At 47.5% G+C, this 21,898-nt stretch overlaps 10 protein-coding genes across 10 annotated transcripts; 5 read left to right on the forward strand and 5 right to left on the reverse strand.

The window, feature by feature from the left end:
* Positions 1-2,588: 2,588 nt before the first annotated feature.
* N7479_000802 (MSF1 domain protein) lies at positions 2,589-3,377 on the reverse strand (the record flags this gene model as incomplete). Its single annotated transcript, XM_057248500.1, has 1 exon — positions 2,589-3,377. The coding sequence occupies one exon, from the start codon at positions 3,375-3,377 to the stop codon at positions 2,589-2,591; it is 789 nt and encodes a 262-aa protein (XP_057112932.1).
* An 826-nt stretch (positions 3,378-4,203) lies between these two features.
* Positions 4,204-5,175, forward strand: N7479_000803 (zinc finger MYND domain-containing protein; the record flags this gene model as incomplete). The annotated part of the gene is made up of 1 exon (XM_057248501.1): positions 4,204-5,175. The coding sequence occupies one exon, from the start codon at positions 4,204-4,206 to the stop codon at positions 5,173-5,175; it is 972 nt and encodes a 323-aa protein (XP_057112933.1).
* A 416-nt stretch (positions 5,176-5,591) lies between these two features.
* On the forward strand, positions 5,592-6,056 carry N7479_000804 (GFA family protein; the record flags this gene model as incomplete). The annotated part of the gene is made up of 1 exon (XM_057248502.1): positions 5,592-6,056. The coding sequence occupies one exon, from the start codon at positions 5,592-5,594 to the stop codon at positions 6,054-6,056; it is 465 nt and encodes a 154-aa protein (XP_057112934.1).
* A 161-nt stretch (positions 6,057-6,217) lies between these two features.
* Positions 6,218-7,061, reverse strand: N7479_000805 (SDR family NAD(P)-dependent oxidoreductase; the record flags this gene model as incomplete). Its single annotated transcript, XM_057248503.1, has 2 exons — positions 6,218-6,537; positions 6,596-7,061. The coding sequence occupies 2 exons, from the start codon at positions 7,059-7,061 to the stop codon at positions 6,218-6,220; spliced, it is 786 nt and encodes a 261-aa protein (XP_057112935.1).
* Positions 7,062-8,128: 1,067 nt separating this feature from the next.
* On the reverse strand, positions 8,129-8,470 carry N7479_000806 (uncharacterized protein; the record flags this gene model as incomplete). Its single annotated transcript, XM_057248504.1, has 1 exon — positions 8,129-8,470. One exon carries the CDS (start codon positions 8,468-8,470, stop codon positions 8,129-8,131), a length of 342 nt encoding a protein of 113 aa, XP_057112936.1.
* Positions 8,471-10,510: 2,040 nt separating this feature from the next.
* On the forward strand, positions 10,511-11,091 carry N7479_000807 (uncharacterized protein; the record flags this gene model as incomplete). The annotated part of the gene is made up of 2 exons (XM_057248505.1): positions 10,511-10,706; positions 10,760-11,091. 2 exons carry the CDS (start codon positions 10,511-10,513, stop codon positions 11,089-11,091), a joined length of 528 nt encoding a protein of 175 aa, XP_057112937.1.
* A 484-nt stretch (positions 11,092-11,575) lies between these two features.
* On the forward strand, positions 11,576-12,460 carry N7479_000808 (GAF domain-containing protein; the record flags this gene model as incomplete). The annotated part of the gene is made up of 4 exons (XM_057248506.1): positions 11,576-11,578; positions 11,683-11,792; positions 11,870-12,263; positions 12,350-12,460. 4 exons carry the CDS (start codon positions 11,576-11,578, stop codon positions 12,458-12,460), a joined length of 618 nt encoding a protein of 205 aa, XP_057112938.1.
* Positions 12,461-14,482: 2,022 nt separating this feature from the next.
* N7479_000809 (uncharacterized protein) lies at positions 14,483-15,187 on the forward strand (the record flags this gene model as incomplete). The annotated part of the gene is made up of 1 exon (XM_057248507.1): positions 14,483-15,187. The coding sequence occupies one exon, from the start codon at positions 14,483-14,485 to the stop codon at positions 15,185-15,187; it is 705 nt and encodes a 234-aa protein (XP_057112939.1).
* A 1,856-nt stretch (positions 15,188-17,043) lies between these two features.
* Positions 17,044-18,942, reverse strand: N7479_000810 (putative NAD+ kinase Utr1; the record flags this gene model as incomplete). The annotated part of the gene is made up of 1 exon (XM_057248508.1): positions 17,044-18,942. The coding sequence occupies one exon, from the start codon at positions 18,940-18,942 to the stop codon at positions 17,044-17,046; it is 1,899 nt and encodes a 632-aa protein (XP_057112940.1).
* A 1,049-nt stretch (positions 18,943-19,991) lies between these two features.
* N7479_000811 (putative exosome complex subunit Rrp46) lies at positions 19,992-20,804 on the reverse strand (the record flags this gene model as incomplete). The annotated part of the gene is made up of 2 exons (XM_057248509.1): positions 19,992-20,405; positions 20,469-20,804. 2 exons carry the CDS (start codon positions 20,802-20,804, stop codon positions 19,992-19,994), a joined length of 750 nt encoding a protein of 249 aa, XP_057112941.1.
* Positions 20,805-21,898: the final 1,094 nt, after the last annotated feature.

Raw genomic sequence — 21,898 nt, forward strand, 5'->3', positions numbered from 1 at the left:
CGGGTCCCCGCAATACCTACTAGGGTTCTTTAAGTGAAGAGAATGAGGTTAGTCTCGGTGAGAACCAAGCGAAAATGGGGCTGGTGGATGTTATTTCGTAAGGGTCCTATCCAAAGTAGGGAGACGAATAGAGCTCCCGGAGAAAATGAAGGAAGATGCCGAGTTATGTTTTGCCAAGGAGAGAAGAACCAGATATACGAAGTACAAAGTACAAAATACAAATATTAAATACAAAGTAATATTTCAAAAGTATTGAAATATTTAAATTGCATACAAAGTAGTAGGTTTCTCCGAGCATTCCTTTTCTAAAAAAACAAGATGTGATTTGGGAACTCGGGTACCTGCTGGGTACCTGAAAGATACTTGCTGCATGGTAGCGGAGTCAGGGAAGAGACAAGTCTCCTTAAGGTACCCCCTTGATTGGAATGGGGATATTATTTTCCGAAACAAAATGCCCCCGCATTGACCCTAAAAAGGGCAGTTATTGGCGATCAAAGAGCAAAGCAGGGTCCAACCACTTATATGCGATGCCTCACAGTTATGGATCTATTTCGATTTATTAGTGGTATTATACAAACATATACGGAGTATGTCGTATATCTTTTCTCTTTTAAGACTTAAGGGTCAGATCTTCAGACCTGGAGATCATAGATTTGCATGACCTCATCTCCATTCCAGAGTATCGCAGGTACATTCTGGTAATACTACGAAATACGGACAAATCATGACAATAATGACCAATAATAGCTGAGATCTGTGTGATATGCAAGACGCCGTGATGCATACATGACCTTGGAAGTATGACCTGTACAAAGTAGACTGCCATACGGAGTATATAATCCTTGCCTGTCCGAATTCGATGTACAACAAAATAATAACTCCTCTGACGTAGATACAAAAAATCCGAACCGAAATAATCGGTGACCCTGGAGAATATAACTGCGTCATTTGGTTTCTAGAGTCTGAGACGCACTTCTCATTGGTGTTGGAATCTCGGGTTCGCCTGTGTTTTCAGCCAAGGCCCTTGGCTGATTCGGCTGCCCGTTAGCGTACAATTATGTGTATCGTGAGGCGCCCGAATCCACTTGGAATAATATTGTAACCTAGAGATCCTCTCCGGGCTATTATCTCACAATGTTAGAGGATAGGATAATCCCTCGTTTGCTAAGGAAAAACATAATTACCTAGGTAATTGTACGCACAAAATGGAATGTCGGGCTACCTACCTAAATCTTTGGTATGCATACTCCGTATATAGTCCTCAAAATACGGAGTACACCCCGAGGTCCATGCGCTTTGAACCCCGTCCTTGCTTATAATCTTCTTGGTCATCTTCAATCTAAAGAGAACCCGAAACTTCAACATAGAATACACGGGAAGGAATCCAGAATGATTACAGATACCGAGTTTAGTGACCAAAGTAAGAATGAAACAACCTACTCTGTAGGGGTTTCAACAATACCGAACCCGAGCATGAGAACCAAAAGCAACCGCGAGCCAATATTGGGGGTTCAGAATAATGCTACGATCTCGAAATATCATTCACATAGTTTCGGTAGCGCAGTCTGCGAACTCTGTCTCTCCCACACGTCAAGGCTGTTATTGTTAGTGGAGTTGATCAGCCGTAGGGTGTGGGTCATTCATTTGCAGGTCAAGCTGAGCACCGAGTACTTTGTCGATGGCCTTTACTAGAGGCGAGGGGTGTGGCATGTTCTGCGTTTACAATGCGGCGTTGCCGGCATTGCCGTCAGTGCCGCCGTAGCAATTTCGGATGATATCTATAGCATTAGTCACCGTTCGTACGTGAATCGGCTGTCGTCGGAAAGGCACCGTCAGAGGCTAATCAAAGATGGGAATAATGGCTTGGATTTCCGTGCGTCGAACTGCGCAAGCCTAACAGGAGCCATTCGCGAAGCCTTTGGATCAGAGATGAGGAAAGGTATGTTACCGAAGGTGAGGCCATCCTTCGTGGCCAGGTGGCGGTGTTGATGGTCTCCGTCCTATCTTCTAGATTGCTGATCTCCATGGTAAAGATAAATTGACGGTAAACGAAAGGAGCTGGAAGTTTAAGAATGATCTTTTGTTAGGAGTAGAGAGGCTAGTCGTATCAGGTACATCAACGCAATTCAACGCTCACTTTAGCTTCTAGTCGATATCAGGAACCGAAGCGAGTCCAAGTCACGTCTCGCATAAGGTGGTATTGTTCACGCGTCGGAAACGGCATACCGCGATTTGCGCCAGTTTCGTCCAACTCTCTAGAATTTGTATGGACTAGATAGATAGACACCAGTAGTGATTGCAAAAGCCCTAAAAAAAAAGCGAAGATAAGGATTGAAAATTGATGCGTATAATACAATAATCCTTCCAATGAGCGTTAAAAATGCCCCCTAACATAAATGTACATCCCAGAGGCTTTGCCTCACGCAAACAGAAAGACATACAGTCTCGAATATCAACAGTTAGAAAAGATGTGTGGGAGAGTTTCGATCATATCCCCACGCCAGAACTCCACGCTTGAAACCAGAATGCAATGACGGGTATATAACCCAAGCAAATACAAGACAATCCATAATAGATACGGATGTCAATCACGACTTGTCGTTTTCAATAGAGCGGTCCTTGCCCTGCAGCCAGACACGCTTCCACGGACCGTCAGGTCCGAAAGCTGCCTCTCGGTCTTGGCGCATGCCTTCTAGGACGCCGACAACACCACCGCTACGCAAGCGTTCAAGGACAATGTTCATGCCCTGCTTGCTCTTCAATACAGCCTCCTTAGTTCGACTCACACCGATGAGCTCAATTGTCCGCTGGATACCAGCAGTGGAAAGGGATGAGAAGAATCCTTTGCGAGACTCTTCGTCTTCAATATCACTAGTGTCCTGTCTCTTCTTCGCAAGCAGCTTGCCCTGTCCGATTCGGGAGCGGAAGGTCACGGTAGTCTTGACACTAGTTTGTTCGGAAATTTTGTCGATGGCGAGACCATCGAAAGCCAGGCGGTCTTCGTCGGATTGGAGCCGCTTGTAGAATTGTTTCTCAACCACGCTCAGGATGCCCGTCCACTCCATGTTGCGGGACTCGGTCTCCATCCACCCCTCCCTGGCATCAACAATGGTCCTCTCAAGAATATAGCTCTGACCGGAACTGTCTGAGCCTCCCATGCCTTTTGGCAGGAGCTTTAGGATTCCAGATGGAACTTTGGACTTCTTTAGGTGTATCCGGATAGTGTGAAGGCGCTGAGTCTTGGGGTCGACGTATCTGTCGATGACATCGGTTGTGAGGACATGACGAGAATAAGGGTTGGGATAGCGGAGGAAGTAGGCGAGGGAGACGGCGGGGAAGGAGTAGTCGTAGGTGAAATTGTTTTCGAAAAACTTCATGATGGCGTTCGCTGATTCATGTAAATGGATTAATTGAGTGATAGAATGAGCAAGGAGTCGCCTGATCCGGTACTTTTCACGAAGGCGAGCAAAGGTAGAAGTGGGGCCTGAATGGATGAACTGTTATTCCGATGGAAATTAGATGCTCAAGATCACATGGCTCTCACGTGGTCCGGGGATTAGGCCTATCATCAGCTTGCAATAGCTAATGATGTATAAAATTCTACTGTTTTGTGTTTTTCTAAATTCAGGATGATTAGCTCTCTGGGTGAAGAATCAAGAGGAATCTCTTTCTAAGTATGTATCCCCCAGATTTCGATGTAAGAAAGTCGGTCTCGGGACGGTTTCTGTATACAACATACAGAACTTGAATGTTTCATGCTATCTACTATTACGGAAATAAACTTGCGGAAAACAAAGAATACAAATTGCCTCATATCTCAGTCCTTGTTGACATATGCTCAACTGGATGATTGAGAGGGGCATGTCATCGCAACTTTCCCATATTGTGGACTTGGCTTTGAAAGTACGAGACATCATCAATTCCTATTTCGATAACTAAATGAAGTCCAAAATAAGTACCCTACCGGTACCTCCTAACTTTCTTCCTCTTCTTATTCTTTTATCCGAGCCATCCTCCTTTCCTCTGCTTCCTTACTCCTTTACCTCCCAAGCAAGTCAGTCTACATTCACAAAACTTGCGAAACCATCCTCGGCCTCTGCACAACAAGCCAATCGGCAACTTCACCCTTCGTTTTGACCTTATTTTCAACCACGAGCATAAACTCTGACTGTCATAACTTTCTTTCTACTTTCCCGCGCAGAGATGTCACTCCCATCCGGTTGTGGCGTGTGCGGCAAGAAAGATGGAGCTCTTCGTTGCTCTGGCTGCAAAGTGATGATGTACTGTGGTGTCGAACACCAGAAGGCTCACCACCGAGAGCATAAGTCTGCTTGCACCGCCATCAGAGGATGTCGTGTTGCCATGGAGAAGGAGGAACAGGTCGTACGGGAGCTTCAGGGTGACATCTTTACCAACGGCATCAGAAACGTCTGGCTGACTTCGGAGACACGCCTTTACATGCTATCACGCGCTTCCCTATCCAATGAGATGGCCACTATTAGGAATGTTGAATCACTTCAAGCACAGCTCGATATCCTGATGGAAGACCTGCAGCTCTGTCGAGGCGACAACACAGGCTCGCGATACGCCATCCCTGGTGTGATGATTCGTCTCCACCAAGATCAGGAGTGCTATGATTTTCTGAAGTGGTGGGCTACGGCTGGCCAGAATCACGACTATGATTGGGATAACAATACTCTGCCGTACCTTGACATCAAGAACGCCAATCCTCTTGAGCCACTCGATGTGTTCTGTGACGGGTTGATCAATCTTCCCCATAGGGTTGCTGTGACCCTAGTCAAGGTCAAAGTGCTTCAAGTGATCTTCACAGAAATGGGACCTCGTGATGGAAGTACTGCTCGCATGCTGGGACCCAGATCCGACTATTCGACTATCGCCAAAAACCCCAATATCGCCAACTGTGACGACAAATGGCTCGAAATTGTGAAACTCAAGGGTCAGATTCGCACTTTGTACGAGGCCGTCCACAAAATGAACTCCCACTTTTGGCCGGCCCTTGTGAACCCAGGTGAGCCTTTGAGGGCCAACGTCCTCATATTTGCCGTTGGGAGCGTGGAAGAGATGCAATTGGCATTGCGCTTGACCTATGAAGCATGGAACGAAGCTCCCGGAGCTATTGCTGTTATCAAGATGGCCATTGAGGGTAAACTTTGATGAAATTCCCCGCCAACGAGAGTTCTTTCGAGGTTTAAATGAGATGTGAGGATAGGGATAGCGGGTTTCAAGCATTATGCAGTTCAAGTTTGATCACCTACCTAGGTAGGATCGAGATTATCTTTACAGAACAAGTGCATTGCTGTAGTGAACATGATTCTGATGATCATAAGACTATTCGAAACAACCGATTTTGGAGGAATAGTTGTGACCTTTTGGCCTATAGAACAACTTAATTAAAAAATTTATTGCCTAGGCCCTTTGAATATGCATGGATACGAGGAATACGAGCCCTTAGGGCTTCTCCTATGCACCTACAAGTCTACCCGTGGACGGGGTAACTCCCGGGCTCGTCCCATGCAGTATTCTGGACCTACCCCTCACCTTGGGACAATTGCATTATTTCGCAACCCACCATGGGAATGAAAGCTCGCTGCCAGTGTGGCAAAATCCAATTCACAACACCGATAGATAAACCTCTGAAACTCTGGATCTGCCACTGTACAGAATGCCAGCACCAAAGTTCGTCCGCGTTCGGCATTACCGCAACATTTCCGTACTTCGAGCTCCCTGAGTCAGTATCCGGTCTGGTCAGCAGCTACACTCGCGTCACCCTCAAGGGACGCGATATGGAGTGCCTTTTCTGCAAGGACTGTGGCGCGCGGCTCCTCCATCGCTTCCGGGATGCTGTGCCTGCACCTGGCGAACAGCCCGAAATTTCTGCAATTACCAACGTAAAAGGTGGTTGCTTGGAGGGTCTGAACAAAGAGATGCTGCGAACCGCAGTTCATATCTGGTGTCAAGAGGCGGTTATTGATATTCCCGAAGGCGTGGAGAAGTGGGATCAGGCACCGCCTCAGCCAAATCCCTTGATCACTTAGGTCTTTTGTGTTTTGGAAGAGATGTATCCGAATTGATTCTTTTGTTTCCGAGGTTATTTCCAAGCATGTATAAGGTACATATATGTACGTCATAAAATACAAACACCTCCATAATTATACTCCCATAGAACTGTGCAACCAGCTACCCAAAACTTTGTAGCCTATCCAACGACAGAAGTCCAACCATTATCAATAGCGATGGTCGCGCCATTGATTTGAGCGGCGCCCTTTCCATATGTCATGTTCACACAGAATCCAGCAACCTCATTCACATCGACGTGGGGGGCCTGAATCGCCTTCAGGACAGATATCATCTTCTCATAACCCTCCATATGCATCCCGCTCCTGAACGCATCGACAATGTTGGTTTCCATACCACCCATCATCAAGGCGTTACACTTGATGCCCTTGTTGCCATAGTAAGCGGCAGTGTTCTTAGTCAATCCGACCAGACCGTGCTTGCTGGCCGTATAGGCAGCACCTAAAAGAATAAGTCAATCGCAGATCCAGTGAAACCTCGGGCTTTAGTTAGGTCATACCACTAGCCCATCCAGCCTTTCCGGCAACAGAAACAATATTAATAATGCGCCCATCGGGCTTCGGCTGCGCCAGCATGTTGCGAACAGCCAATTTACTCAGCAGAGCCGGGGCAGTGAGGTTAATTGCCATGACGCGGTCCCAGAGCTCCATGTCCAGATCGCCAATTGGGTCGAAGTGGTCCATGATACCGGCGTTGTTGATAAGGACATCAACTTTGCCGAATTCGCCAATCAGCGTTTCGAATAGGCTCTCCACTTCGTTGGTATTGGTGATATCGGTCTTAATGGCCTTCAAGGGTCCCTTGGATGACAGTTCAGCCGAAGTGTTCTGCAGACGTTCCTCGTTCACATCGCAGATTACGACGTTGGCACCGGCTTCGAGGAAGTGGGTTGCAATTGCTTTGCCTAGGCCGCCGGCACCGCCAGTGACGAGGCATGTCTTTCCTGCAAGGATTTGCTCAGGCATTGTGGGTGGTGGCTATGATAAGATAGGAGTAATCGTGTGAATGAGGATCTGTAGTGTCAATTGAAATTGGAATTGGACTTCGTTTAAATATTCTCCATTTTGGCGACGGAAGACCTTCTACCCGATTCCGTCCATCTTGGACACGGTTGCCTCCACTTTGGGCTTGGTAGAGACGGCTCAGGGGCCACTTTTTCTGGGGTACAGCCAGCCTTAAAGACATCGGACCACTCGTAGCAGTTGGGTGTTGCCGTGCCGAGGGGTAATGTTTTTAATGTTTTATACGGGTCTCCATATGGGGCTGGACAGGAATGATATGCGGGATGCATCTTGATTTTAGAAATTCAGAGGATCAAGATGAATGGTGAAAACTTGACCCCTACTGTGATATATTGAATGAGACTTGAATTGGATTTAGAATTTAGGCTTTTTTCTGCTAGGGATGGGTTGGCCTATAAAGTGACATACAATACACATCCTTGTACGGAGTACGGAGTAACAGGTGAAACATTGAGAAATGCACGGTCACTATCACGTGAGGCTAATATGTATCGGACTCGGAAGCGTACCTGGCCGCCCGAAGCCCTGATTTCCTCTTTAGTGCATATCTTTAGCCTTCTAATCCATACATCTACCTCACGAGTCTACACCGATGCTTATACATAACTACCTAGGTAGGTAGAATTTTTTTTTACAAATCAAGCCCGCCGTCTATTTCTGCCATCTACTCATGGAACCAAGAAGTGGTAAACGAAAAGATATCTAAAAAGAACATCAAGAGGACTGCCAAAAAGACATCATAATGCCGCATAAGCGGCCGAATATTCTTACAGTGTATTCACAAGGGATCATTCATAGTTGAAGTATCATAGTCACTAATTACGTAGGACCCCAAACCCCCCTTTTCTTTTGGCTAAACTTCCAGCGTCTCTCGTGGGTGACACAACTCCTCCAATTCCCTATGCCTGGTCCTGAACGAAACTTGTGCCTGCTCTTGCGCCTTGAATTCCGCCTTTGCTCTTTCGTATTCCTACTTGACATCTTCCAACCTGCTTTCAAGCGTATCAAGCTTATTTTTTAGCTCTTAAGACCTCGTTGTTCTCCGGAGCAACTTTTTCATCATGTTTCTTCTCCTCGTCAGCCAAAGAGGCACGAGTCTGCATAAGGACTGCCCTGAGGGCTGTGCTAGTAGGGGAAGCGGTGCGAACAGGAAGGCGCGGCGGCTCCAGGGGCTTTTTGTCAACATCAGTAGGCTCCTTCCCGTTGTCAGATCCGATGTCGGCGTCAGCAACTACTTCGAAAACAGGCTGCAGTGAAGATGGCACAGATGCCGTATCGGGATTTGTGCTGCGAAGGGGTTCATATACCTCAGGGAACTGAATAGAAGATGGGTAGAAAGGTGAATCACTCATAGCAAATATTATGCTAAGGCATTCGGAAGAAGCTTACCATGGGATCTTGGGTAGGTTAAGTCAATAATAGATCAGTACTGGTAGCCGAGGGGCGTGGTGAGGGATCGAAAGCGTCATTGATGGAGGGTGTTTGTTCTACTTCCAGTTGAGATTTTAGCACTTGAAGGGGCAGCGGAGAAGTTGGATATCTTGCCCCTAGTCTCGTGGCCTACACTGCCTCTGATAGATACGTCAATATATGCGTATAGGATTTGAAGAGAACGATAAGTATTACTGGCTCGATGCTCTTGTTATACGACGACCACCACAACGAGTACTAACATGTAGCTTGCGTATGCCTTCGCGAGACCTTATGGTGGTTGCGGTAGAAGAAGTGATTGTACAGATCGAGATTTGTACCTCAGAAGAAGACATTTCGATGCATTATTCACAGTATGTGGGACATAGAAAGCAAAAAATAGAATAATGCGCTGGACGGCTATGTGATCACCGACACGGAGAGGCAGGAAGTTGTAGACAAACTAACCCAACTCGCACCATTTCACTTTACATGTACCACAGGGCACTGGGGATCGGATTACCGCAGCAGCATCAATCATCGACAGGTATGGTGGCCTAAGGCTTTCATGAAGCTATTCATGGATAAGGAAGGCGCGACGTCTCTACCTGCGAGTATAATTCCCTCTCGATTTCCTCTTCAACTTGCCCCTTTCCTTTTCCTCTTATGACATTGAGGACGTACCCTGTTCAGTAATTCCGAAGCTCTCTTGGATCATAATAGGCCTCGTCGATGAGACAGAACTGGAATCTGCGTCAACCAGAACTAGACATATGCAATTGGTGATTCAATTGATCACATAGAAGGTTACGACTGCTCAGAGATAGAAATTCATTTTTGGCGAACCAATCTTTAGAGATTCTGTTGGCGACCTGTTAGAAATTCTTCATGTATCGTAACTTTGTTTGCCATATGACTTGTTCTTCGATACTACATCAAGTGAATATGGATGTTGATTCGTTGATTCGCCAAGGAGTAGACCGGCGTGACCTCGATGGATCCTTGATGGAATACGTAAAATATCTGGAGTATTCATCTCATGCAGAGAATTCTCGAGGTCACAGATTGTGTAACCCATGCCCCTAGGTCAGCCCTACGATTCTCAGATATGAGCACACCATTCAGACTTCATCGCACCGGTTGATTGCCACTGATCACATTAATTCCTTGATTCCTAGTCTTTTCAGGTCAGTGCATGCGCATGGACCTCGCAAATATGAGGACATCGCGCACACTTTTGAATCTTGACAATTAAAAAGACACAGAACAGCTAAATCAAGGGCTACTAGAACCGAGGGCCAACCAGAGTCGATGCGAAACGATGCCCACCTAAACCTTTGCGCCACAGATATGATTCGAGATAGAAAAAAATCGAGAAATTGACAGGTCACCCAGTGGGAGGGAGACACAAAGCCAACTGGCGGTCTGAATCTAGGATTAACCCCCACTCCCGGCGTCATCAAATCAGCACTAATTCCGAATCCACAAGCCACACTATATCGGCACTAGATCCTACTATCTGTGTAGATCGTACATGGTATGGTTTGTCGAGAAGGGCGGTATGATGTGAGAGCCATCCCATGAAGTCAATATTGGTGATACCAACGGGGTTGTGGCTTCCTTTCATCGCGTGCGGGAACACAGTGAACCATATTTTCAAAGGCCGGGTCGCTCAGTTCTGGAATTTGAGGTCAAATGCCGCTAGCCTGTGGGGAAGTGCTTGATCTACCGGGAAAAGTAGTTTATGCGGTATAATATGCGGCATGGACTTGACCAATTGGCTCTTGACGTGGGGCTGGGGCAAGATAATGGAGGGATGGTTTTCATATCTAGCCCCTAGAGATTTCATTGTCCGCAAAATTTATGTATATCAAGAGGACAGCCCTGGGATTAGACTGTATTTCCTGTCTGGAATGTGGGGAGTCTATCGTACACTTTTTCAACTTTATTATAACAAACCTTGATCATAACCAATAGCGATCATGCTCGTCTACTTCTTGTTAGGTAGTGCGGTGGCCTATAGCCTAGTCATGATTATTTATCGTCTTCATTTTCACAAGCTCAGTAGGTTCCCAGGGCCTCGCCTTGCTGCCGCAACAGTGTTGTATGAGATTTACTTTTCTGCCTGGGGTCCTGGCATTTTCGAGTACGAGATAGACAATATGCACCGAAAATTTGGTATGCCGTCTGGTATCTATGGGAAAGTCATCGAATCTGACGCAACTTCTTAGGCCCGGTTGTTCGTATTACCCCCGATGAGATCCACATTCAAGAGCCAGTCGGGACTTCCAGCAATTCCGACGGCTGGGTCAAAGGTACCCGGGAACTAGAATCTGGCCATTGCCGACCAGGAAGCAAAGCCCATAGTTTCCAATACAAGAGACCATCGATTTCCCGAGTACTATCTCTGCTCCGGGTGGAAGTCAATCATATTGTCAACAACTTGATTGAGAAGCATCAAGTGCATAGAATGTTTAGCTCAAGGCTTCGACTATTTCTTGCCTCTCCCAGCGAGAAGAAAGTTCAACCAATCAGTGAAAACGAAGGCGGCGATGTATCCTAGTTTTAAGTTTGCATCAACACTTCGGCATCTGAAGTTTCCGAATCCAATTTTCAGGAGCCGAGATGGAGACGACCAAGCACTTGATGTATAAATGAAAGGTCATGACAAGAGTTGGGCTTCCGTGGATATGATTCACCCCCGCGTAAAATGTGGAGTCTGGCTTATTTTTGAGGCGAATGGCAATTCAACAGAAGGCCTACGGAGTTAGGAATATCACATTCCGAAATGGATTGTGGCTCGGGGACTCGGGACTCCGAAGAACAAAGAACCAAAGAATCAGAGGCGTGAGAGCAACCTCGGAAGATCGGAGGTCAAAGAAAGCTCAAAGTTCCAGATGCTTTTTTTTTTGGCGGAACGCCTAAACGGCCCCGCTTCTCCGATTCTGCTCTTTTTTTAAGAAACGCTTAGCGCGATTGCGCAATTCCTTCACGTCTCCTGATTCTTGTCATCTTGAACCTCTCTGCACATAATATATTCATCCATTATGGTATGTATGCGCGCTCTTTGCGAATTTAATGACTGCAAGCCCGGCGGATCCGTGAAGATCCATGCAGACCGCAAGACAGAGAGCTAACACATCACGTCTGATAGCCTCACGCCGACTCCTCCTATTTCATGCCGGATAGCTCCAAGGCCGACATATACGAACAGCTTCTGCTGTCAACACAAGGTCTTCTGAACGGCCAGCGGAATTGGGTTAGGTGAGTTACAACAGCGCAATTCAAAACATGCGCAACCGCGGCAACCCCCGAAAACATGATCGCTAACGATTAAACAGCAACCTCTCCAACGTCGCTTCTCTCCTTTGGCACGCCTATAGCTCCCTCCCTGCCCCTTCTTCATCCGTCAACTGGGCCGGATTCTATATCCGCGATGACAAATTCCCAGCCCTTGCTTCCCCAGTCTCCTCACCGCCATTGCCTGGTGCACCTAGTTCCGGTGTGACTATCTCGACTACATACTCTTCCTCGGAGAATCAGCTTCTTCTTCTCGGGCCATTCCAAGGAAAGCCCGCATGCCAGCAGATTCGTTTCGGCAAGGGCGTTTGCGGCACTGCTGCTGCGAAGCAGGAGACTATTATTGTTCCTGATGTGCTGACCTTCCCTGGGCACATTGCATGCGATGCAGAGAGTCGCAGTGAGATTGTTGTGCCTATCTTGGTTAATGGAGAGGTTAGTACTTATTTCCTAGCCACGTGGGCGCGGTTTCTGGAGACAGAATTAGCTTTGGAGGAACATACTCACATTTTCAATAACAGACTGTCGCTATTATTGATATCGACTGCACCGTGCCTTCTGGGTTTGACGACGTGGACAAGAAGTACCTTGAGAAGTTGGCCACCTTCCTCGCTGAGAATTGCGACTGGTAAAAGCAAACATAATATTTTTTATAATTACGAAAGACACGGGGTTAGGTAAATGAAAATTTTCGGGTTACGATCAGACACCTAAGTGGTTGCCGTTCGCTATTATTTTGTGTAGCTGTAAGCTCTGGGAGAGTGTAGGTTAGATTGGTGTCTAACAGATGGCACATGCTCGACCTACTGATAGTGCACGGGCAAGAAGATTACTTTCCCCGTAAGATCAACCTTGAGGGCCTAGTAGATTTTCTTTCCACGCAGTGCATGCTATGACTACAGGTTTTTGTGTAGTTCTCATTTGTGCAAAATTCTCCGCAGGTGTCAACGACTCATGAACTACAACCAGCTTGTTATTGCCAATCGTACACTTTGCCGGAATTTAATTCTCCGTATCGGGTATATCAAATCCCATCTGGAACGAAAACGAATTAGATTTGACCTCGATCAGTTTGCCTCTATCAAACCCAACAAGCCATATCCTTTCTATTGGAAAGCTACTAGAATCAAGGGTCCTAGAGAAGTCATATGCCAATATTCGTCTGGCGCAGACCATCTATGCAACATGCAATATCAACACACAAGTGACTACCCAGCATGCCTGGAGGCCTATCCGCCCATGGAATAACTGAAGCAGTAGTCGTTCTTCATGTAGATTTGTGCAGGGCTTTGGAAGTTTCATCGTCGTGTCGTAGTTTTTTTTGCAGATTGTCGATCGCAGCCTTGTTTATCGTAGCCACTGACCAGGTATGTTAGCGATATATAAGGACCGGATACACTAGGAAATGGCATTGTAGCATAGCACCTGACTTAGGTAGTAGACCGTGCCGGGGCTGCAATATGCGAACCAGGGTCACCATCCTCTCAGAGAGCTCTCAGTTATCACCCGTCCATGGGTGGTCATACGAGGTACGACATAAGCCCTTGCCCAGTGTTGTGTTCGCCGACATTGGTGCCCCTGGGCGCCCACAGTGGAGTCGTGGCTGACAATTGACAGGGGGTGGATCTATTTTATTCAGGCCACTTTTAATGTATAATGTAGTCGTTAATATGAACCAGGTATATAAAGCTGCAATTTAACAATTGCATTTTATATTTAAACCCTCCAGGGCAGTCTACCACATGAAGCACCTTCCTACATCGCATCCCGGGCATTGCGCATGGCTATGTTTGGACTAGATTACGCTCCGGGCGCTTGCAGCCACAATCTTGTATTGTAGATAATGCAGGACCCGATCGGCATTCTAAATGAGTGGCCCCGGAGATCAACACGTCCATGACTGTATTGTCTCTGCCAAGTTTCGACGCGCGTTGGAACGTATCTATATGGCACAATCGGTACCTAAACTTCAGGATCTCTTTAGCCTACGATTTCTTGCAGACTACATATCTCTCCGATACCTGGCACCATTATAGCTCCACACATATTTAGTTACTGCAAGCAAAATGAAGCCAGGCGTGGAAAGCCCAAACTGTAGATCTGGCAGTTATGGACCTCGGTTTCTCCACGTACGGGAGTGTTAATATCGCCAATATAAAGTGTCCATTGAACAATGCACAGTACTGGAATAGGAGAACTGGGAGTATATTGTTATATTGTATGCGCTTTAACTTATATTTGCTGCGGGGTTGAATAACCGATGTTACATTGCATGTTGAATAAAACCAATCAAAGGAAAGCCAAAGCCATGGAGAGTCTCATTCAACTTGGAGCAAAGGATGATCTTTCAGAGCTTGAAGAAAGACGATTGCAAGGTTTGGATATCAACTAGACCCCGGTACTTCTTTTGAATCTAAGCCAAATGTCAATGCTAGGGGAACTATATTGTATGCTATGGTTCCATCGGTTCCATAGTATTGCAGATCCCCATCTATACCGAACATATTAATGTTTCATATTGAGAAAACATCAATCCTTCCCATGTCCTTTGTAGATGCAACAGTGACCAAGTCTATAAAGGAAAGGCATAGAGCCACCAAATTCTCACCCCCATTCCCAACAATCAATCCTCTCAAGCCCAAACGCCAACCATTATGAAGTTCTCCCAGACCCTTCCATTCGCCCTCGCGCTTCTCGAGCCAGCCACAGCCCTCGTCGGACACAGCTGGTCTGTAGAAGGCGTGCCCGAGGACGGCATGCGGGAAATCACCTTCCCCATCAATATCGCCAACGCCCCTCATGAGGTGGGCTTCTACTTCGCCCAGCAATTTACCTTCACCGGACAGTCCGATGTGGGCTATACAGGCCTACAGCCCCAAGTTGACTCCACAGGTGGCTCCGTAGTCCATGCTGCCTTTTCCAGCTTTGTTCCTGGAAGCACATCCACCGACGCCAACTGCAGCGATGGTGCTGACGGTGGCCCTGGTGTGAGCTGTGCTGTTAATATCGACGGTACCTACGCCAACACCTATCACCTGAATGTCAAGAACTCCGAGGGCACTACCTGGGTTGGCACACTGATTGATTCTGTCACTGGCGAGGAAACTCATATCGGCTCTTATACCCTCCCTGCTATCACTAAGGGTATTGAGGCAAGCCAGCTAGGCTTTGTTGAGTATTTCCTTGGCACCAAGGAATGCGGCGACTTGCCCAAGACTGCTGTCACTTTTGGCAACCCCATCGTCGAGGGCCTAATTGGTACCATTGACGTTCCTTATGAGTATGGCGACTGTGTTGGCAAGTCTGCCTTTGAGACTCACCCTGTTGAAGATGGTGTTGAGATCTCTGTTGGATTCTAAGTTCAGAAAGAATAATTGGCTGGGCCGAGCTTTCATTTGGAATTTGAGTGGATGAAGAATGGCTGGATGAGCGGGGATTTGGAAAGTGTAAAGTACAATTATACAATTATACATTATCAATTATACATTATTCTGACCTCGTCCAGCTTCATCTCGTGCTGTGTACGTCTAGGAAGTTTGGCAACATGAAAAGCACTCGACAGGGAAGACAAACAATCCTGCACACTTCATATAGGCCATTAAGGAGGGGGCTCTCCAATATAGCCGATGAATGAATGGAACCAGAGCAATCTGAAAGCATTCTGCTATATGAAATAGTAATTTCTCATCCTATCTGTTCATCTGCAGAATAAAATCGGCAAATTGAGAGATAATTTCAGCTAGCATTGGTACAAGACAACATTTACTTCGTAGCCAAGTCTCAAGACCTCTACCTGACCTCGGCACATTGACCTTAATCCCTTCCAACGTTGAAAAAAGTTCTCTCCTTGTAGATACCAGTATTATTGTTGTATACGATAGGCTCGTCAATCGAGTAGACAGGGCTGCGTTGCGTCTTTTGATACTCCACACAGGCCTTGTGCTTACAATTATCACATGATAACAGTACTCCAAACATCTATAGAAAACGCACTCTGGAAACATCCCAGAAAATCTGGCTTACTGGCCCAAGGGAATTCCTCCTTTGAGTCTGGCTTTAGTGTCAGTGCAAACGTGGTGGATCCCTACATTTATCTACCTCAAAGCTCCTGCGATGCCATTGCTGCTGAATTACCAGTAACATACAACCCAGATCTGGGTCTTTACTTCTGGAATACTGATGGCCCTCAACACACAAAAGGTGCGACCTCTCCTAGCTATTTGGCATTCACTTTTGTCAAGGATAACACCAACACTCAGAATATCACCATCAAGGTGCCATTCGCGTTACTCATCTTACCCTGGAACAGCCTCTTGTTAGAACACCCACGGCGTACTTGTCCTGTTTCGGAACTAAGAGGGCCTACGCCCTGGGACGAGCTTTCTTCCAAGCTGCCTTCATTGGCGTCAATCATGGAGCTGGAATTGTTGACATTGGAAACTGGTTTTTGGCTCAAGCCCTGAGCCCCGGATACTCTCAAACGAGTACCTCCCTATTGAACAAAGCGTATCTCAGTTGTCGGGATCGAGTGATAGCTGGGAGAAGACCTGGGCATCATATTGGTCCCCGCTCACAGCGTCGAATAGTAGGTCCGCTGGAAACTCAAGTGTCTATGGGAGCCACGGTGGGCATTGGAGCTGGCTGTGGTGCTGCCGGGCTCGCGATAATCGCCCTGATCGTGTGGTAGCTCATACGCCGTCGTCAACATAAGCAACTGGCTGTCCCAGTCGTCAGTGTTCAACAACATCACCTCCTCCCACGACGAATTCCCAGTACACCAGTCAATTAGAATATGTTGATCGGGGGAGACAAACCTTACTCATATTGGAGTTAGACAACACCCAAAGAGCAGAATTACAATGAGCTGGACTTGGGAAGTTCTCATCATTCTACATCAAATTACAGAATTTAAAGTCTAGAGGTCAGAACAGCAAGTTGCGAGGCAAGATCATAGTCGACCCGCCGAAGCCTTTCTATTCAAGCCATAGAGGCAATCATGATCTATTGACAGGATATCCAAGACAAACAGCAGTGCAGATCCTCCCCTGCCCGAGATATGTCGGAAACAAAATAGTTACAATGCAAACCAAACACCAAGCGAACCTCATCACGCTGGCCTTGAGAAATGAAAACAAGAGAGAACACCGAGACCGAGAAGTTAAAAGAGGTATAGAGCACAAAAGGAAATCGAAAATCGCTAACATGCACGAGAATATCACATATTCAGCAGGCTCATTTGCCGACGCATGGGATTGGGCGACAGAGCGTCCCCATCTTCACTGGGACCGATGCCGCTATCTGTACCAACAAGCGTGGAGTCCATATCGATGTCCCACTGTTCGTCTTCATTGGGATCACTGTTGAAATCCGTGTCAACATCGCCACCATCCCAGCCCTTCTGGACCGCGCCGCGGGTGTTCCACCGCAGAGCGCGCTGGACACTTGTGAACCATTCGTTGTTGTTGGAGACGACTGTCGGGAATGGGTACTGGCTAGCTTCAACGGTGACGTAGTCGCCTTGGCGGAGTTCGACGCGGCCCTTGCCGTCAAAGGAGCAGTAAGCAGTGGACCGCGAGGAATTAGGGACTGCAATACGGAGGAGATGGGAGTCTGAGAGAACCATTGGGCGGAAGGAGAGAGTGTGTGGGCATATTGGGGTGAGGAGGATGCCTGGGATGGATGGGTGCATGAGAGAACCGCCGGCGGATAGAGAGTATGCTGTGGAACCAGTCGGCGTGGAGAAGATACAGCCGTCTGCTTGTACGACTGTTAGCAGGTCGTCGTCAGCGTAGAGCTCCAGGTTCGACACATAGGGGGATGGGCCGCGGTCGATGACGAGCTCATTCAATACTTCGAATTGCTCGCCCTCCTCGACAGCGCCAGCCTCTGCTCCCTTGCTCCTGTCTTTCCGATAGACGGTACATGTGAACCGCATGCGCAAATTGACGCGCATGCCAACCTCGCCCATAACGGCATTAAGCTGTGATTTGTAATCGGAAAACTCGAAATTTGTGAGGAAACCCAGGCTGCCTAGCGAAAAGCAGAGCACGGGCGGAACAACGCGCTGAAAGAGCCAAGATGTGAAGAGAACGGTACCATCACCACCAAGCGTTAGTACCAAGTCGAACTTGTCTGGTGATGTCCAGCACAGATCCGGTGTCCAAAAATGTAGCATCTGTGCAAACATCGGGTCTTTTTGCAATAACCCTGGAGCATCAAATCGTTTCGAATTTCGCAGCTTCGCATCTACATAGACATTGACTCCTAATTCACTCCCGTATCTTGAGGTTGAAAGCAGCCACTCAGCAACTTCCCGAGTCAAGTGCACCAGGCTATTATCACGCGCCTTAGTGACAATCATGACATTTCGCACCTCCCGTTTGATAGGTCTCCGTTGTAGTTGCTTCGATACTTCACGAACTCCAGTTGCCGTCTGAACTAGTCGCGAATGTGACAGCCACTCGTCATCAGCGATTTCCTCTAACACCTTCTTTATGTTGACAGCATCATCGAAGCGTTTGTGGAAATAACATGGCGATTGTAGTATTAAACGTGCCGTGGCAGGTGATCGATCGAGATACCCGCTCAATTGAAGATTTGAGAGTGCGGTAGAGAGGTTTTGGGAGGAAGCATTGCTCCCCCGCCGTTGTCGGTTGTCGGAAGGCGGGGAAGCCGGAGTGGATTTATTGAGCATACTCGACAAGGAACTCGACGACATATTGTTGTTACTGGTCAGGATCGAAGGCCTGGAGGCCAAGGCTTTCAAAAGTGTCTGTCGTGGTATACAGTCGGTCGACAATGCTTTCCTCGATCGCCGGCTAATCGATTTCTGGCGAAACGGCCGTAATTTTGAGGGAGGTAGTGACAAGCCTGCTGCCCCCTCTTGAGCCGGTTCGGGAATTTTTGCAGGCAGCGCCCTGTTGATTTCTTGAGGGAGATTTGGGCGATTGTCCTGGGCCGAGGGTTCTATGTTGAGGGCATAATCGCGGAGGAGCGCCGGGGTTGTTGCGAGTGGGGCTTTGGTCGACGGAGATAGAGAGGGGTGAGATGGGGTTTTCGCTGTAGATAGACTCGAGAGTGTGTCAGACCGTAGATGATCACGGCTGGACGCCATCGGCTTTGGCGGCAGGTAAATAAGACGGGGGAATAATCAGAAAAAGAGCCCGGATGTAACGGGGATTGCGGATCCGAAGCCTTGAGATCTCAACTTGTGTCCCCCGTAAGTCGTGGACCCAGTTGAGATTTGATTCTAGCGTATTCCACGACCCTTTTGGCTTTTTGATTTGTTTTTTTTTAGAGGATATGCCGACAGGGATGCGGACAAACTCAGAGCAGTGGTTTCGTAGGGCAAGGATTGACTAGGATTCGCAAGGATTAGCGAGGATACACCCCCAAAAAAATTGGATTCCTTTTTTAGGAGAATGACCGGCCACGGACCTCGACAATCCACTAAATTAGGAGATTACTTATATTAGTTTCTGACATTGGCAAGATTCCCCAGAAAATTCTATAATTGGGACACCGACTAGTCATCGCCAAAAGCGTACATTCGCGCAGTGTGCTCAGATAAATGACGTTTACACTGTGATATACGAGATAATTCAGAAATAGAATGATTAGAATGCCTATAGGTAATGATAGGCGTTTGGTATTTCTTTTTGTATTCTTGTTACAAAGTACTGTGTGCAGTCTTTGCCAGAATGTCGGTAAAACCTGTATCCCTTCCAGCCCTGACTCGAAAGTAGGTCATCAGTCTGGCTGCACCTGCTGGAATATGTAGTTCTAACTGTCCACCACTAAATCACCTGGCAATATTGGGTGATCCAAACGTTCAATATCAAAAGCCGACGGGTGCCGCCCGGAATCCAACAGTGGAGGAACCCGAAAACAAGCCTCATATGCAGCAAGGCTGTCGCTTGTGGCAACTGAATGAAGCGTGTCGTACATGAAACAGCAGTCAGGTGACGGTACCTTAACCAGTGGTGGTACTTGATCAACTGTTTTGTGGCACCGTCGTATCCCTTAGGGAGTCGAGGGGGAGATAGCGAGCGCTTCGGGGAAGTCATGTGCCAAGAGAAGGGGACCAGAGGCTAACCGATCGACCTATCCTATGTTGTCACGTCTCTCTGACTCTCCGCAATTTTTCCGTGGGCGCAGTCCGCCTCAGATAGAGTCCATCTTGTAGGCGTAGTCGCTGTAGATCTGGTCCTCCACAGTCTCCCGGATGAAACCATTCAAACTGGCGTTGGCGGTTCCTTCGCCCATATCAACATCGCCATCAGTGCTGGTGGTTGTCACGCCCTGGCAAATGGAGAGCGCGCGCTCACGGACAATTTCCCAGGTATCAAATTCAAACCGACCCTCACTTTCGTTGAGCAAAAGGTGGTTCTTTGAGGAAAAGGCAAAAACATGGAGGGACACAGCAGCCTTAGCAGCGGTCGGGGAGGGGTCCCGCACAATATCACCAGACTTGGTCACACCGAGTAGGGTCGCGGAAAAGGTCATCGACAGAGGAACGGAGGCGGATATCATAGCGAGCAAGGCAGCATGTAGGAGAGCCGGGAGGATAGTAAGGTACTAGATAGATCAGTCTGACAATTCGATACAATGCAGGGCAAAGAGAGGTTCTGAAATACTCACCGAATCACCGCGTTCTACGTTTTCTCCTCCAACAATAGCCAGGGTGAGGACCACGCCGCGACGGGGGAAGCCCTTCTCCCGTCCGAGGACAACTTTCCCTAGCACAGACCGCAAGATCCCTTCGACATATCTTTCACCGACACCGGCAGTTGTCGTACCAGGTTTGACAAATACCTCCACAGTGGCTTCTTCGGGTTTCAATGCGTCACGGCGTGCTGGGAGCTCAATGGGCGCGTTGACCGCACCCAGAATGCTGTAACCGGTGGCTGGGCATTTGTATGACGCTGAACCGTCGGCACGATTCAATTGTGACAGGGATGCTATCGGACCGACCATATTCACGATAAAAAGATAGAAAATTGTGAAGCTTCTAAAGTTGTGTTCGAAGAGCAAAGTTGTCTCCCGTAGCGATTTTTCACGTGCGGGCCGCTCCTTGATTGGCCGCCTTAGCTGGGCTTGTATTTAGTACCTTATTTTTCGCTGGTTCATCATATACTTCTAAGGTATTGACTACAATCGTAGAATCTGAGAACATTCAGACAGCTTTTCCTCCCTCCTAATATTGACATAGGTACTCCGTACTATATTTATGTACATATGGACTATGCGCATAGCAGGTATTATCCCTGATCTCAACTGACTTTCGACAACAAATGTCCCAAACTCTCTGATCCTGACTGGACTCGATCTTCATCTCCGATTCGCTACAGATTCCCATAGGTCCAGCGGGAGTGGACGTGTCAGTCCCAAGATGCCAAACTCTTGGAATGCAGCCCATCTAATTAGCCGAGGATTGGCAAGGCGGCTGTGCTCTTACAGGAAGATGCAGTCATGAATTTCGAGGAACCACCGATTTTAATTAAGGGAGTATTACTGTTGTTCGGTACTTGGCTCGTTATCTACCCAGGTATGACCTGAATAGAGATTCCAACAGCCAAAGTACGAGAGGGCATCATTGGGATCCCGATAAGCCCGCGTCAGCCTTAACCCAGGAATAGCACGCCACGACTGCCCAGAAGCCAAATGCATTGTGGCTTTAACCCCGGACTGACACACCACCCAATCCCAATGCAAGGATCTTGGAGGTCCCATGATTTAACTGGACTATGTATTAGCCCAGAGAAGCCAAGAATTTCTGACAATAGGTCGCCCCAATGATATCGTAGCTTCACGATATGATCAAGGCTGCCCCTCACAGCCTGGGTAATCCCCTCTTCTATTTGAAAGCGAAAAGTGAGCATGTGCGCATGTTTTATGTACAAGGCTGCTCCTCGCATACAAATTCCATTTTTAGGCCCTTCATCTTGCTACTTCCACTTTTCCCCCCTGGTGCGAAGATACTTTTTCCCTACTCTCAAAGTTGACCGGTACTCATCAGGGGATTTAAAGACCATCTAACTTATTTTCGCCGCTTTCTTTCCCAGAGCTTA

This window comes from Penicillium vulpinum (genome assembly GCF_028829585.1).
Source record: "Penicillium vulpinum strain IBT 29486 chromosome Unknown utg000001l_segment0_segment0, whole genome shotgun sequence".
Lineage (NCBI taxonomy): Eukaryota > Fungi > Ascomycota > Eurotiomycetes > Eurotiales > Aspergillaceae > Penicillium > Penicillium vulpinum.